The sequence below is a fragment of the Hesperophylax consimilis genome, chromosome 12 (assembly GCF_061612785.1).
Source record: "Hesperophylax consimilis isolate HC1 chromosome 12, BYU_Hcon_1.0, whole genome shotgun sequence".
Lineage (NCBI taxonomy): Eukaryota > Metazoa > Arthropoda > Insecta > Trichoptera > Limnephilidae > Hesperophylax > Hesperophylax consimilis.
The window spans coordinates 835,434-851,308 of NC_142847.1; the positions used below are offsets into that span (position 1 = coordinate 835,434).

The 15,875-nt window shown below is 33.3% G+C and overlaps 1 protein-coding gene across 1 annotated transcript in view; it reads left to right on the top strand.

The window, feature by feature from the left end:
• Positions 1-1,561: 1,561 nt before the first annotated feature.
• Positions 1,562-15,875, top strand: part of LOC149418979 (uncharacterized) — a 121,153-nt gene continuing 106,839 nt past the window's right edge. The window contains exon 1 of the mRNA XM_089637626.1: positions 1,562-1,996. Coding sequence (XP_089493752.1) covers positions 1,964-1,996 — 33 coding nt within the window. The 5' untranslated portion in view covers positions 1,562-1,963. The remainder of the gene's footprint in view (positions 1,997-15,875) is intronic.

Genomic DNA, 15,875 nt, shown 5'->3' on the forward strand with positions numbered 1-15,875 from the left:
AAGTAACTCCAGTGAAAAATATTATTCAATCATTGAAGAAAATATTAGCGGCTCTCAAAGGAAAATTTGAAACAGAAAAAGATTTAACTTCGCTTTACCACTGAGCTAATCCGACCCACTAGGGTCTATATTTATATGTAAGATATATTTAGTATATCTATATAATCTGTATATAATTCTGTTTTATGATATGTACCTATATTATAATGCAATCTACAATTTTGTAACGTTTTTAATGCAAATTTAAACAATGAATTGGTTGTTTTTTTAATAGAAATGTTATTTCGAAAATTAAGACGCAAAAACCTGTGCAAAATAGCGTACACGACTTTTACTTTCGTTCCCTTGTGCGTCATAAACTTTCCTGATAACTACTCCTCAGTCTATACGCTTTGCATGTCCAAATCATCGTAACGTCCCTTTCTTAATCTTGTTCATTGTGCTTATATCGACTTTGCATTCTTTTCGGATTCTCTCTAAAGTGCTTTTCCGTCTTTTCACTTTCTCAATTACTCCGTAATGACCGGTTAGTGGCTGAGTAGGTAGATGCGTCGGGTGCCCACACAGGCGTTGTGGGTTATCCGGGTCCTCTGCTAGATAAGTTCCCCTCATTACACAAGCAACATTTTCCACTTATAATGTAATATTGTCAGGCTAGCAGTCCACAATGGAGTGCTGGTACCTACCCCGAGAGTAGGCAGTAATGCATGTAACTGGTAGAGGAAGGATGAAAGTAGTCTGAACGCTGTAGAAATAAGATTCCTGAGTCGATTCCTGCGGATCTCGTGAGAAATGAGGAGATCCGCAAAACATGCAATGTGAATGAACTAAGAGATTAGTGTAAGATGAATGTATGACCCAAATGTGAATGGTAAAACAATTCAGGGACGCCGAGTGAGTGAGAGGGAGTCGAGCCACGTCAAGAATAACAGATAAGTATGTATGAGACGATGTATGAATGTGAATGAGGCAAGGGGTGTGTGCCAAGACCGAGTTGTATGGCGGTCCTTCCTCTTTGCCTACCCCTGCGGGAAACGGCATGATGTTTAGTTAGTTATTAAAAATATGTATAAATTTAATACAATTTAAACACATTTGTATGAAAGGTATTTTACCTCCTGTCGATACGTATCGAAATTGTAAATTGACCGTTTGAGATGAGATAAGGTTATTAGTAGTTATATATCTTTTAATTCGGTGTTCCATTCGCCAAACCTCCCGTTATTTGTTTTATATGTTTAATTCGGGCAATGACAACCATTTGATTCCACAGGTAATGGGTAATGGTCCCAATTAAACGGTGTCGCGTTAACGAGGCTTCCAACCCGATAACAACACAATAAAACTACCAAGTGCATCCGATAAAACTTGAAATACGCCAGCGGTAACGGGGCAATCCGCCATATTATCAGCTTGCTATCAGGGAGAGGGACCCATGAAGTAGTGACAGCGGTGAATTGTAAATTTGGTAGTTTTCGCTATCAGCTGTTGGGGGCCGTGGGAGGGGGGCAAAGCCTGACAGAGCCTCGACCTGTCAGACGCTAGTCACTGCTTGGCCCGAGTCTGCATCGGTCTGTCTCGCGAGCCGCGATACACTTTACCCGAGATAACACGGATAAACCCCGATCGCTCTGTTATCGACGATTCTCCATGCTACGTGTACACTAAATTTAGACTACAAACTAAAAACAACAGTGTTTGTTCAATTGTTGAAACAATTAAAAAATGAAAATGTATAACAAGTCTAAAATGAAAATTCGCGAAAAGTGTTGCGAGGTCAGTTTTGAAAATAGCGCCTTTTCAGTTTAAAACGATTGGCGATTCCTGATTGGTGATTGTTGATTTTGTGCAGTGCGCGAAAACGACACGTGAAAACTTTTCGACGTCCAATTCATTTTGAAGATTGGACTGTCGCAATTGAAGATAGTTTTATTAATTAAACTTAGGTGACTTCGGAAAACTGATGCGCGGAGGAGAAACACGCGCCGTAGCGCAGGTAAATCAATTATACTTTCTTTCTAAATTAAAATTTCGGTTGTTAATTAAGTAGATACTTAATTATTTTAATGTATTGCAGTGAGATTTGCAGTTTTGTTTGATTTCCGATTCTAGAAAATTAGATTATTACGAAATGCAAAAGCGTGCGGTAATAAAGCATTCACGCCGCTTTAGTGAAAGTTTTCCGGTGATCTTTTGTCTTCCATCATGAACGTGTTGTATGTTGTAATTCGCTATGAATGCTTCGATTATATTAAGACATTTTGATTACCCTCATCGTTTAAATCCGCCTCAAAATCACGATTAGTCTGTTTGATCGGCTGAAGACAGAAATTGTGCACTTCTTCGTGTATTATTTCATTACTAGTTGTCGTTACCATAGAAAAAACCGCGGTTGTAAAGATTAGAAAAAATAATAACCTTTTTTTTTTAAATTTTACTCGACGCACATAAAGATAAATTCGTTCCACTTTTAAAAATGACCAGCCATATAAAATAATATTTGATAGGTACTTATTATTATTCAAAATTAACCCTCTCGGTAGGTACCTATTTAATCGTTTATCCGGATTTGAAATAATTCTTTTTTTATTTGAAAACTTCTTCGGTTATTTTAAAAAGTTCACGCTCGTACGTGCTCACAAAGGAAATTATGTCGTGTATTATAATTCACACAGATTATATTATTTTGTTTTATAATTCTCCTCTACTCGGTTTACACGCTTGTGGGAATAAACATATTAAATTTATCAAAATAAAGGCTTAACGAATGAATTTGCTACGAAGCTAAACAAATGCTAAAACACATAAAAATGGTCTTGAAATCGAATTGTAGTCCAACTAGCAACAGTCATGCAGAATATATTTATATCTGTACAATAAATCTTCACAATATAAATGGTATTAATATATTCACTCGCCTTGGACGCTTTCACCATATTTTAGTTCAATTCAAGTTCAAAATATATACATTCAAATATTTATTTAATATAAATTCGTCCATTGATTTTTACTCTATAACATCTTGCACTACCTAAAATAAAGTAGATTTAGTTCATAGTAATATATAGAAGATAGGCATTTTGAAAGTCATACTTACATAAATATAAAATAAGAAGGGATTTATAAAGATTGTAAATAGTTAACTATATATTTAGGCCACCATTCAGAATCAAAACTTTGCTTGAAACGGCTTTAGCCGTGTTTAGTGACGAGATCTGAATAGCCAGGTATTCTCCAACCTTCACATTCACTTCGCAATAACCTTCAATCTCACCATACTCTCCAATTGGGTATTTCGTAGTCCCAGTGATTTCGGAGAGTCGGGAGCAATTGATATTCTTGCGCGGTACTAAAAATTTAAGGTTAGGTTAGGATATGCAGTTTCTTATGTTTTAACGTTATATATAACCATAACCCCTTTTCACTCCGATTATTTGTAAATTTGTAAATTTTATGTAAATAAACATGCACAGTTGAACAGAGTATCGAATTTACAGTAATTGACTCGATTGAATGGAAAATTCAAAATTTTATGAGCGCGTTTTCCATATTTATAAGCTTCAAAGGAAATGCACCCTAGATACAAGATAAAGCATGCTGTTTCATATTGTAGATACACACTTTAAGTACATAGATACTAGAGTAATCATTATTATTATTATGTATTACCGAATATGATAATATTCTTCTGTTTATCATTGAAGTTTTAAAGAAACATGATTATGATTCAAATGTATTTTTGATCTTGGGTTTTTACACTCTGTCCAATTGTTTACAATATCATGTTAGCTTTTTGGTATAAATACAGCTGCTGAAACGGCATTTGATTGTATGTTATCTCCAAGTTGGAAAGGATTAATCACTCCAAATATTAATACCATTTATTTTCCGTTATCAAATCTTCAAAAATGCTTGTAACATAATACATACGAGTATATAGTGGTGATCTTTTATACACATCGAATCTCTTCTTATCGAATATGATAAAGATGTGTGTTTTCTAAATTTTTCACCATCACATTTTCCGATATTGCATTTCAAAATTATCAGCTCTTTATCGCAGAATATCGCCGCGTGTAGACCGGTTCAGTTCTGTCGAAGATTACTGCTTTGTTTCTTGAAACGTCAGCAAAACCACATTCATTCAAATCCTTTCGCTTATTATTTATAGAGATTGGAAGAGAAATGATGACTTATCGCAAATAAGAGAACTGTGTGTGTATTTAAACAACGGAAAAGAAATAAATCTAGCTGAATTTATTAACTACTAACTTAATATCTGATTTTCTTCTTGTTCAAACTGTATCTATTGTGTATTTATTATTAGTTAGGTTAGATTAGATTGTATATCTAAGTTCTATTAGTCAACACTGGTTCGCGTCTTAAAACACCAACAATAGAATCATATTCTTCGCTCATTAAATATAGAAAAGACGTTTTAAAATATCGAAGATTTATCGCAATATCGTCGATTTCCTTTCAAATGTTTAAGCATTTAACCCCTAACTAATAAACGTGTTTTAAATTTTACACAACAGATGAACAACCATTTACCATTCATTGTTGTTTATTATGTAGAATTTAACACACGTTTATTAGTAAGGCGGTTAAACTGTAGACTTGTGCATACTTTGTTAGTTTAAGTTTGGTAATATCAAGTCTGTATGAACTCTGATAACAAATTTGCGTCCGTCTAATTAGCTAAATCTAAATCCGTTCGCCTAAAAGAGATTGGAAAAGTATCGCGAAGAATAAACTTGTACTTGTGTTGAAGGAATGATACAAAAATAATTAAATTACAATAATTAACCGTCAATTAATTATTTTGAATACAGGTTTGGTGTTCTTACTGTGCATTCAGCTATTTATATATCAACCTTATGTCAGCAAGTCCTCGAAATGCACAATGATAATAATTTGCCAACAGTCGTGTTGTACGACTACTGCGGAAGTCAACACCGCTCACTTTTAATACCCGTTTTCTGATCGGCAACATTTTCCCCGGCGAACCAATTCAATCAATACCTGCTAAACGCACTGCCAATGGACGTCGAGTGCAGCCAAACAAACAGAAACACCAGACAGTGAACAGTTAACACAGAATGCAAACAGATATGTCTACTCGTACTTGTCTCCAATCAATATTCGAGGGCGATAGTTCGATAGCAATTAAATATTGCAAACCGCTTTGTTTCCATGCAAAATTTGGTGATTAAATAAATACTTGCAACAAACATTATAATGCAATCCTGTTCATCACTAACTATTATTATTACCATAATAATTAATAGATAAGAAGTTGCGTTAAGTTTCCTGGAAATAATGAAATAATTGGTAATTTAAAAAAGTGATTTAATGAAGTTTTGTAAAGCTTACTTATTTTTTAATATTTTTTTATTTATATTATAAATCTAGATATTACTGGGATTTTAATAATAACTAAAAACAATCACGTTGTGCTGCCAAAAGGCAGCTTGTCTGCAGTGCCACAAGGCAGCTTATCTGCAGTACCACAAGACAGCTGGTCTGCAGTACCACAAGGCAGCTGGTCTGCAGTGCCACAAGGCAGCTTATCTGCAGTAACACAAGGCAGCTTGTCTGCTGTACCACAAGGCAGCTTATCTGCAGTAACACAAGGCAGCTTGTCTGCAGTGCCACAAGGCAGCCTGTCTGCAGTGCCATAAAGCAGCTTGTCTGCATTAACACAAGGCAGCTTGTCTGCAATACCACAAGGCAGCTTTTCTGCAGTACCACAAGGCGGCTTGTCTGCAGGTTCTACCATTTTTCTTTAATTTAATAAACATAAAACATGATCATTTTATTGGTAAATTTTGTTCATTTTAATTTCACGACAATGTCTATCTGCAAAGCATTGTATTTACCAATGCGATAAAAAGTTATATTGAGTTTTCCGGAAAAAAATGTAATAATTCTTCAGAAAGATTTAAAAAAATTAAAAAAAAAAAAAAAAATTTAAAACAGTTTTCTGGAAAACACAAATTATCTAATTCAGTGCATTGTCGGATGTGGAATGTGTTATTTACTGTAAACCATCACCTTCGATGATGGACATCATAATGGATGATAATTGATCTCCGAGACGTTGACAATTAAAACTACCTACTTACCTTATGTGTAGAGAAGTCCGTAACAAGGTAATTATACTGTAACATCATTAAACGTAACGTAAATGTCCGACGTAACGTTTTCACTTTTGTGTCGATGTACAAGTTGTAGTGCAACATTCTGCAATAAAGTCATTATTTTAGTAGTAGCTTATACTTGAGTTTACAAACTGTTTACACTGAGTTTTTTTTTCCTTTTGAACAACAAATTGACTACTTGTTCCGGGCGTTGTTTTATAAAACCGCTACTACTCAAAACGGAAATAACTTTGCTTAATAAAAATTGTTACGTTGACCCAGAAATTTCAGAAAGAAAAAGCGGAGAAACGCTATGAGATATGAACGCCTTTTAAAAATGAATATAAGATTTAACAATTGAAAAATATGGAACGGACAATATAGCGTCTTAGTTCTTTACAGTTTAAGAGGAAGCTACAAGCCAAAAATGTGTATATTCTTGGTATACCTTATATTGCGGGTAGTAGGCATTAAAATCGCTTGACAAACGGAGTCTAGAAACATTCGATTTCAAGCACAAAACTGCTTTTTATTTATTTTGTAAATAATTTTATAAGAAAGCAAAAAAGGTAATCAATTGAAACTGTCACAGATAATCTTAGCTATAATACTGTATTTTTTAAAAGTTGTTTCCTTTTCGGGTTAATACATTTCTATTGAAAAAAAATTAGTAGTTTACATTTATATTTTTTGTTGAGTAATTTATATTTTTATTTGTATTTTACTCAAGCGAAACGATAGGAAAACCTTCAATTTATCTAAAGCATATTTTTTTGTATTCACAATGTAAACTAATTCGTTTAGAATATATTTATATCAAAATAGTGATTTAACATTAAGCTTCGCCTTAATGGGCATTACCGTACCTCATGGTGGGAATTCAAACAAGCTGAAATAAGCTGACAAATGAATCTGTACAAGTTTCATGAAACTAGAGCTCACCGGGTGTCCATTAGTCAATTAAGTATAAACTAGTACTTGATTGTAGTTAATTTCAGAACTTTTAATTTATTGTCCATGTAACTACATTTACTAATGCAACTGCACAGTTTCTAAACTGGCTTTCACCAAAATTTCTTTATCTTTTACCTAAGTGCTTTACAATTCTATAGACGATTATTTTAACGTTTTTTGTAGCGAAACATCAAAAGCCATTTTCGTTATATTCCGTTGCCTAATTTGATAAAGCCAACAATTATAATTTATTCGTGTTTGTCGGGTTTTTCTTGGTTGGAGCGGGCAGCGGACATAATGCATAATTAAAACAATTACATTGGATTACCACTATAGTAGGGGAATATAATATGTGAAAATTACCCATCATTTCCATAGAAAATACTCGCAAGCGGTTTTAGTTTTCAGAATTCGACGTATTCGGTAAATAATATAAAATAAAGTCGCTATCCGCGTCTGTCTGTTTGTGCTCTTAGTTCTTCTAAACTACGCTACGGATATTGATATGGTTTTCACTAAGGGTACACGTCAGCTAATTCGGTATAAATTGATGAAATGTATCTGAAAATAGGTTGTTGATATGTTATGACTGTGGTTCTTTTCAACAAGTAGAGATCTTTCGTACCAAATTTATATTGTTATTTTATGATTTGTTAAGGCGATGCACGACGTCGTGTAGTATTTAAAATTGAGCCGCTTTCAATAACAACCCTTACGTAGATGGCGATAAGGTTTAAATTCACGCTTAAGACCATCCGCCTGTTTTGATTGATGCAAGAAAAAAACATGATCAAAAAGTGCCTTTTATTTTACTTTGTGGATGTTCAGGCATAATTTTTTTTTTCGATCATTTTATAAATAACTTAATTTGCCACATTATACAATAAAATCATAACCGAAAATGGATTCGTAAGTAGGAAAATTTGGAACTTTAAAGCAGTTTTCATAGGCCTTATACATTATTTTTTTCTGGGCTTATAAAAAGACTGCATCTGAAACATTTCTAGGCGACCAAAATTTCAAACCAAAAACACATGATTTTGCATTACTACGTATGGCATCGCCTTAAGTTGAAAGTTTATGTGAAGAACACATCAGAACGAGGAGAAATGCTACAGAAAGACCAATAAAAATATTTAGACAAGTAATTCTTTAATATCACCATTTTGCGTGAATATTTTTTTCGGATCAGTTATGCAATTTGTTAAATTATCTATGAACTTTTGACACATCAGTTCCAATTTTTAAAATCGCAATACAAATAATTTTATGTAATATTACTAGTTGTACCCCGCCACGGGTTGCTGTGGCTCAGTTTCTCTGTGCCGATAGAGAAATTTTTTTTTCGTTCTTTATTTTTTTATGTCCAACAGATGGCGCTGTTTTCAAAAATGTTTTTACCTGTCACAGATGACATCTAGATAATACAGGTAAAAACTCCAGCGTATTCGAATGTAAAGTTGTGTCAAAATTTCAAAGCAATCGGTGGAGAACTTTTGGAGATTTTAGATTTTGAACAAACGAACATTTGTGGGTATTTTTTCGCTTGTCTGAATTCTCCTAACCAACAGTTCTAATCTTGAAATCCATTGAACTGAAGTTATGGAAGTTACAGACAGAATCATAAAGAAATTAGTATAAATGCTTATGATGAATATTTGTAATTAGTTATTGTTGTATACGTAGGTAACAAGAATTAGTGCCTCGCCCCTCACAAAGCAGTAGAATCGTGTTGGATTATTTAATTTATACAGAGACAGTAGTGCCATAAAAACCAGCACAAGGACATTGAGATCCTTAGAAAATCCGGTCCGCGAATAACTTCGTATCAGAATTATTAAAACAGTCTCCCGGTTAACATTTCGATAGTCTACACGCCGGCCATACAAATAAAACAAAACCACCATACTAAGTTGAATCCGACTGGAAATTAAAATAATCTAATCAATAAATTAAGAATTAGATATTTGCATTATTTTGTAAATGTGTCGACATGTAAGACATTACGTCACCAAGCCACAAATAATTAAAACACTGATGGCTTTTTTTACGTATTTTTGTCTGTTATCAGTTAGTAGACGTACCAAAATAATAATGTAAACCCACTTACTTGTTTTTCTAAGCTTCTGTTTAGCGGTGCGATAAACGGTGCGCAATGACAGTAGACGTATATGAGGAAAAATATACCGGTTGGAATTGATTGTGAATAAATCAAAACCCCCATCGAGAGTCCGAGGTCTAATAACAAGAATAATCTAATTTCACAAAATCCGGATTAAACGCCGGGTCAGGAGAGGCTGGTTTGGGAGAATCTTTGACTTCTCCAAATGGTCTCTCTTGACCCATTGCATTGTGCCACAGCGGGACGGATAGATTATTCGCCCGCTACTCCTGGACGCACTGATCCCTAGATTCTCACCCATCATTCCTTTTTCGCTCCCAAAACTTCCTCTACTTCTTTTAATTAAAAAGACCCTCTACAAATCATCTCCAAAGATGACATAGGCCCTTTTATATTCCTAAGGACCTATGTCAAATAAATAATATACATGCGATAAATTCATGAAAACGATTTTTTTTATCGCGAAATTCATAGCAATCTCAAAAGAAACTGCGGAGATTTTTGATTTCTGAAAGCATGTTAAAAACTTTTACAGAATGATGCCTAAATGTTGTCAATCATCAAAAATAGTAATTTCGGTTGTGCGTCTGTCCGTGTACTTTGGTTCAATGAACTCTGATTTACTTTGAATTTAAGTGTCATTTTTGAAATTGGAACTAACCGTGTCAAGATTTCAGACAAGCGAAAAAGTACCTATCTATGATATAATTTTATTTTTTGAAATTCTTTATTAGGAATGTGTATTTGTTTCGTTTAAATTCCTTATGGTTAATCTTTAAAAATAAAATCAGATTTCATGATTTTTCATGGGTCCACGCTACTAATAATTATGTATTTCTTAAATAATAATCAATTTATTCATTAACGGACCATGTCCAATTACAACACATTACATATTACACGAAGTTAATACAAGAAGAAATGTTTCAATACAGGATAATTAAAAACTACTGCTATGATAAAAATAGGGCACATAAACAATAATAATAATAACATGGCATTTATATAGCGCAGTTTTGTGTCATTTCACTTCAAGTGCGCTTAACTACTCGTATAACAAACTTTAAAAATATGGTAATCAGTATTAGTGGTTCTTAAAATTATTCCTACAGTGTGCCTTACCCAATACAGATCTAATATTATAACACTAAATACACTGTTTATACAAAGTGATGACAAAACTTAGAATAACAATAACAGCAGGACAGGACAAAACAATATAAATATATATAAAAAAAAAATAATAAAAAACAGGAGGCAGTTTGTGCTCAGAAATGAGTATTTTCTGAGCAGACATTTTAAAAAGTACAATAAGGAGACAACCGAAACCAAACAATTACCGGAAGTTTTAGAATATGGCTTATTATAAAATATTGAAAAGAAGTTAAAATTTATAAATGGTAAGATTTATTAAATAATTTTGTTTTTAAATCCCGTTTAAATTCAGCCAAATTCTGGAGATTAGTAAGAGCTGAGGGAAGTCTATTCCAGATGAAAGGGCCTGTTAAACTAAAAGAACGATCATAGTAAACAGCTCGATTCGACCTAGAAAGTTCGATTAGACGATTACTAACATCTAGATCTGAATAAAGACAATGTCAAGTAAATAAAGACAATGTCAAGTAAACCCACTAATAAGGTTATTGATGAAGTATACCAATTCTGCCACATCATTATTAAATACTAGTTGACGTCTACCCGGCTTTGTTGGGGGTTATACTTAGGAGATAGACATATACCTTCCGTGATTTTTCTCCAGACCTTTTTACGATATAAAATTCCGTAGTACTTTATTTTGATGTATCTCAAAAGGTTTGGCCAGCGTTAGCAATGTAAGCGCCCAAAAAATTTTTTTTTCAACATGATTACAAAACCTCGACTTTTATCTACTTTCTATAACTATAATAAACATGTTTTATATATGTAAACCTTTCGAAAGAAGTTCTATAAACGAGAGTGAAAATCCTATCAAAATCCGTTGCATAGTTTAGAAGAACTAAGCGTACAAACATACAGATACGGATAGCGATTTTATACTACAGGATTTTCCAATAAGAGGTGTAATTTTGAAAAGCCCGCTATTTCGGTAGATGTTACTTTTGAAGCTGTTATTTTTTGACATTTGACAAGTAGAAATTACGTCATTAATTAAAATGGAACGATACACGTTTCAACAACGCATTGAAATTATTAAAATTCACTTGAGTGAATCAAATGCAAATCATCTTGAGTGATGAGGCCCATTTCCACCTCGGTGGCTTCATGATCAACAAGCAAAATTGTCGCATCTGGGGCTCGGAAAATCCAAGAGTTATTGTTGAAAAGCCTCTCTATCCTCAACGTGTGACTGTTTGGTGCGGTTTATGATCCGTCTGCGTCATTGGACCTTACTTTTTCGAAAATGAGGCTGGAGCAACAGTTATGGTGAATGGATTGCGCTATCGAGAGATGATTAATGATTTTTTATGGCCGGAATTGGATAGTATTGATCTGGACAACGTTTTCTTTCAACAAGACGGCGCTACGTGCCACACAAGCAACGAAACCATTGATCTTTTACGATTGAATATCAAAATAACACCTCTTATTGGAAAACCCTGTATTCAGAAGATTACTTGCGTAACGACTGACAAAAATCACCAAAAAAATCAAGATACTGACTTGAATTCTGGACATTGGTGAATGGTATCCATAATTTGTGGAGTGTTGATTGAGGAAAATAAATAAATAATGTTGTCGAAGTAAAACTTATAAAGATAAAAAAAATGTGAGAGTAGTTATTTTGTAGTGTTTAATTTTACTTCCTGAAATTAATAAACATTGTTGTTTATATTATGTTTATCGCACATTTTAAAATTTGTGAACATGACTCCTAAAAATTTACGAGATCCTCTGTTCAACGCTGTAAAAAATATTTATCACTTTGCTAAAATTATTGTCAGTCAGATTTATTTCCTTATATTTTAAAGTCATTTGATTTCTTATCAAAATCGTTAGTAATAAATCTCACGTGTCGACTTATAAAGTAATAGTTTTATATATCTGGTAATAATTGCTTTGAATTTATTTATCTCATAAAATCGTTAAGTGTGATTGTTTTTTTGTAGAGGTTTTGCTTTGATTTGTACAATTTCCACTCCGTGAAGGAACATGCTTTTATAAATAAGCAACCCAAGGCCGGTCTCTGACTTTCCGGGTAAATCCTATTTACGTTTAAATCATTCTATTCATTATTTATTTATTTATTAATTTAAACGCCCTGATAGGCTTTTATATTATACGTAATTTACTGCATAATACAGTGAAAAACAGAAGGTTTTTATTTTTAAAACATCAACACAAAAATAACATTTTTTTTAAGCTCACAACATATCTACAAGAAAACAACAAATATACGCAATCGCTCTTTAATTATGCTACATAAAAATGTCACTCAGGTATCTCTCTTGAACACAGGCAAACTTATATTAAATATGTCGATATTTGAGGTGAATTTGTTTCCAAGTGTGTGAAAGCGAGAAATAGGTGCATTTATGTGATAGTTGGTACTGAAGTTATTGTTGCAGAATAATATATTTTGCCTAGTTGCTCGAGTAGGTACTCTGAAATTTATGAATCATGGTGTTGTATTTATAAGCAGGACAGATTTTAACCATTTGCGAACTCAACTTAAAACATCGTAAAATAAATCTATGTAAATACATAAGTATATAAACATATCAATAAGTCTAAAGAAAATAATTAACTTTGTATACATCCCTATTTAATGAAAGTAATCGACATTATCATCATATAACTATTTGTTTCGAAACATGTCGATTATTTTGATTAAATAGTGATGTATACAAGTTAATTATCACACGGAGAAAAATAAGTATTACTAATTTATTAAGAATCGCTTTAAAATTATTCGTAATCCGGTTAAAAACGTGATGAACTTTTATTAAAATACGAATGTATTTTTACGTTTTCCGATATATTACTTTTAATTTATATTTATTTTAACGGCCTGCAATCCAGTTTTTGGGTTTTGAAAATAATAAGCACAGAAAATACAGAGAAAACAAATGATTATTCCTCATCCCGACATTGTATCAACTTATTATTGTGTATACATTATTCTTAATGTATCTATTTGCCAGCATAAAGAAAATATTATATAATACGAGTATTTAAAATTTAACAACACCTGTGGCCATTCGGGTGTTGTTTTAGGAATAATTAATTATGTCTAAAAAGTCTCTTGTAATGGCCTTGTACAAATTGAAAACGTCCGTAACTCGCGAAATAGCTGTTCAATAATATGAAATGTTCAATAAATAATGCTATTAAATCAGAACGTACCCAATCAATTACAGTGTTCATGAAAAATACAGTTTTATTATTATAACGATAACAAAAGAAGTATCAAAATATTATTTATTTTCTTCACAAAATTGATGCGGTTTTTTGACATTGAAATATTGTGAAGAATATTATTACTACTGAAAGGTCTGGTTAGGTTATGTTAGTAGATTTGGAATAGTAATTTTAAAAGATTTCCAGAAAGTTCACACGATTTTTCTTGAAAGAGTGATTAATTATTATCATTCAACAAATTAGTATTTATTTATCAGATGATAATTTTTTATCGTTAGTAGTTTTATTCCTGACGTATTTGAACTATTATGATCGCCTACTTAATGTTTACATAATGAATATGGTTATGTTTTATGCCTCATTATGCAAATAGTAGCTACTTTGGTGCATAATGTATTTAAGGAATTTGGTGAAGGTACTTTCTTTGTTATTTGAATGCGTTCCATTTAACATAAACATTACAAAGAATCCGTTTCGCCTGGTTAAATATTCGCGGGAAAACTCAGTATAAGTGGGGAAATTTTTGAAGGTTAGAAAAATATTTGTAATTGATTTGAGGTTAGATTGTTGCTTTGCGTTATTGACGTATGTGTTTTGAGAAAAGAAGTTAGTTTGGTGTCCAGTATTACTTCCAAATATTTCATTTCAAACATATATACTATAAAAAGTTAGAAAAAAAAGTTAAAACATATATACTATAAAAAGTTAGTATTATTTATCAACAGAGTGCATGTCAAAAATTCGCTCCACTTAATAATACAAAATCTAAAGCCTACAAAACCTAAAATCCATAAAATTTATCTATAAACATGTTCCCGAAGATCAGTGTAGAGAATACTCGAAGTTTGTGAAATATTAACGCTCTAATTTTACAGAATTTACAAGTGTTTCATTCAACTGTGAAGTGTCAGAGTGTTGTTGCCGAAATAATAACCTGTCATTCTAATCACTGTAAACATACCTGTGCGAAAATAAAAACAAATAATACGCATAATCGAAGTCTGTGAAATCTTAACGCTTTAATTAACCAGGTTTAAAAGTGTTTAATTCAACTGTGAAGTATCATAGTGTTACTGCCGAAATAATATCCTTTTATTCTGATCACCGTAAACATACCTGTGCGAAGACAATTTTATATTACTCTTAATTACCGGTCAACCAAAAGCGGCTGATAGCTCAGTGGTGAGCGAATCCGCACATAGATCCGAAGGTCCCCAGTTCGAATCCTAGTAAAACTAAGTTTTAAATCAAATTGTTTTTTTTCTGCAACATTATTTAAATAATTGTGAAACAAGATATACGAGTTTAGCAGATCATCCAAATCAAGGCGCTGATTTAAAGTACGAATTAACATCAAGTACCCACAACTACTTACTGTGGCAAGTTAGCAATATTGCCTACATGACAGCTGACAGGCGCAAATCATCGACTTATCAACTAAAGTGGTGAAGCGAATAAATAATAAACACAAAGAAAAATACGAATTGTACAAAACCAATTATATAAAAAAAAAAATCCAGTGTTCAAAAAATGAACCGTCCGAAAAAAAGACATCTGAACACAATGATGCCTCGGATTATTGGTGAAAATAGCGTCTCAATTGAGGATGCAAACGAAACCTCATCGATTGCGTCATCCAAAGGCTCGGATGATACTGAAGTAGAATATCCTTGCACCTCAGGGGTAGATGTGCTTAATGAAGCTCAAACACATCTGATAGCTCTACAAGATGTCTTGGCAGAGAAGCAGTCGAAGGTCTCCAAAGACCAGCAGCTGAGAATTGCCAGAAACGTGTCGGAAGTTTTTAGATCCGTATCTCAGCTGTTGTTGGAGCGCGAGACCATGCGTGCTGATCTAGCTACAGTGACTGCCCAACTGAGAATGACAGAAATCAAAGTACGACACGTGAAGAGCGAAAAAAGACAACTTGAACAAAAAATTATTCAACTAGAGTCTGATCTTGGACCTGTAATGCGAAGAGTAGCGGAGGCAACGGAGGCTAGCCTCTCATTTGCCGACATCGCCCGCAAACAGCCTAATGATGCTCACCAACCCCCTCCACTTACCCAATATGGACATCGTGTCGGAGCACCAAGACCAGGCGTATGCGTATTTCCAACAGATGTAGACGCCACCAAGGATAGTGATGGTACCAAAAAAATTATCCAGGACATGATTCGGCCATCTGAGCTAGGCGTTCGGGTCACGGGAATAAAAAAGATAAGAAATAAAGGTATCTTGATAAACACGGCAACCGCAGGCGAGCAACAAAAACTATTAAATGCACCCTGTTTCGA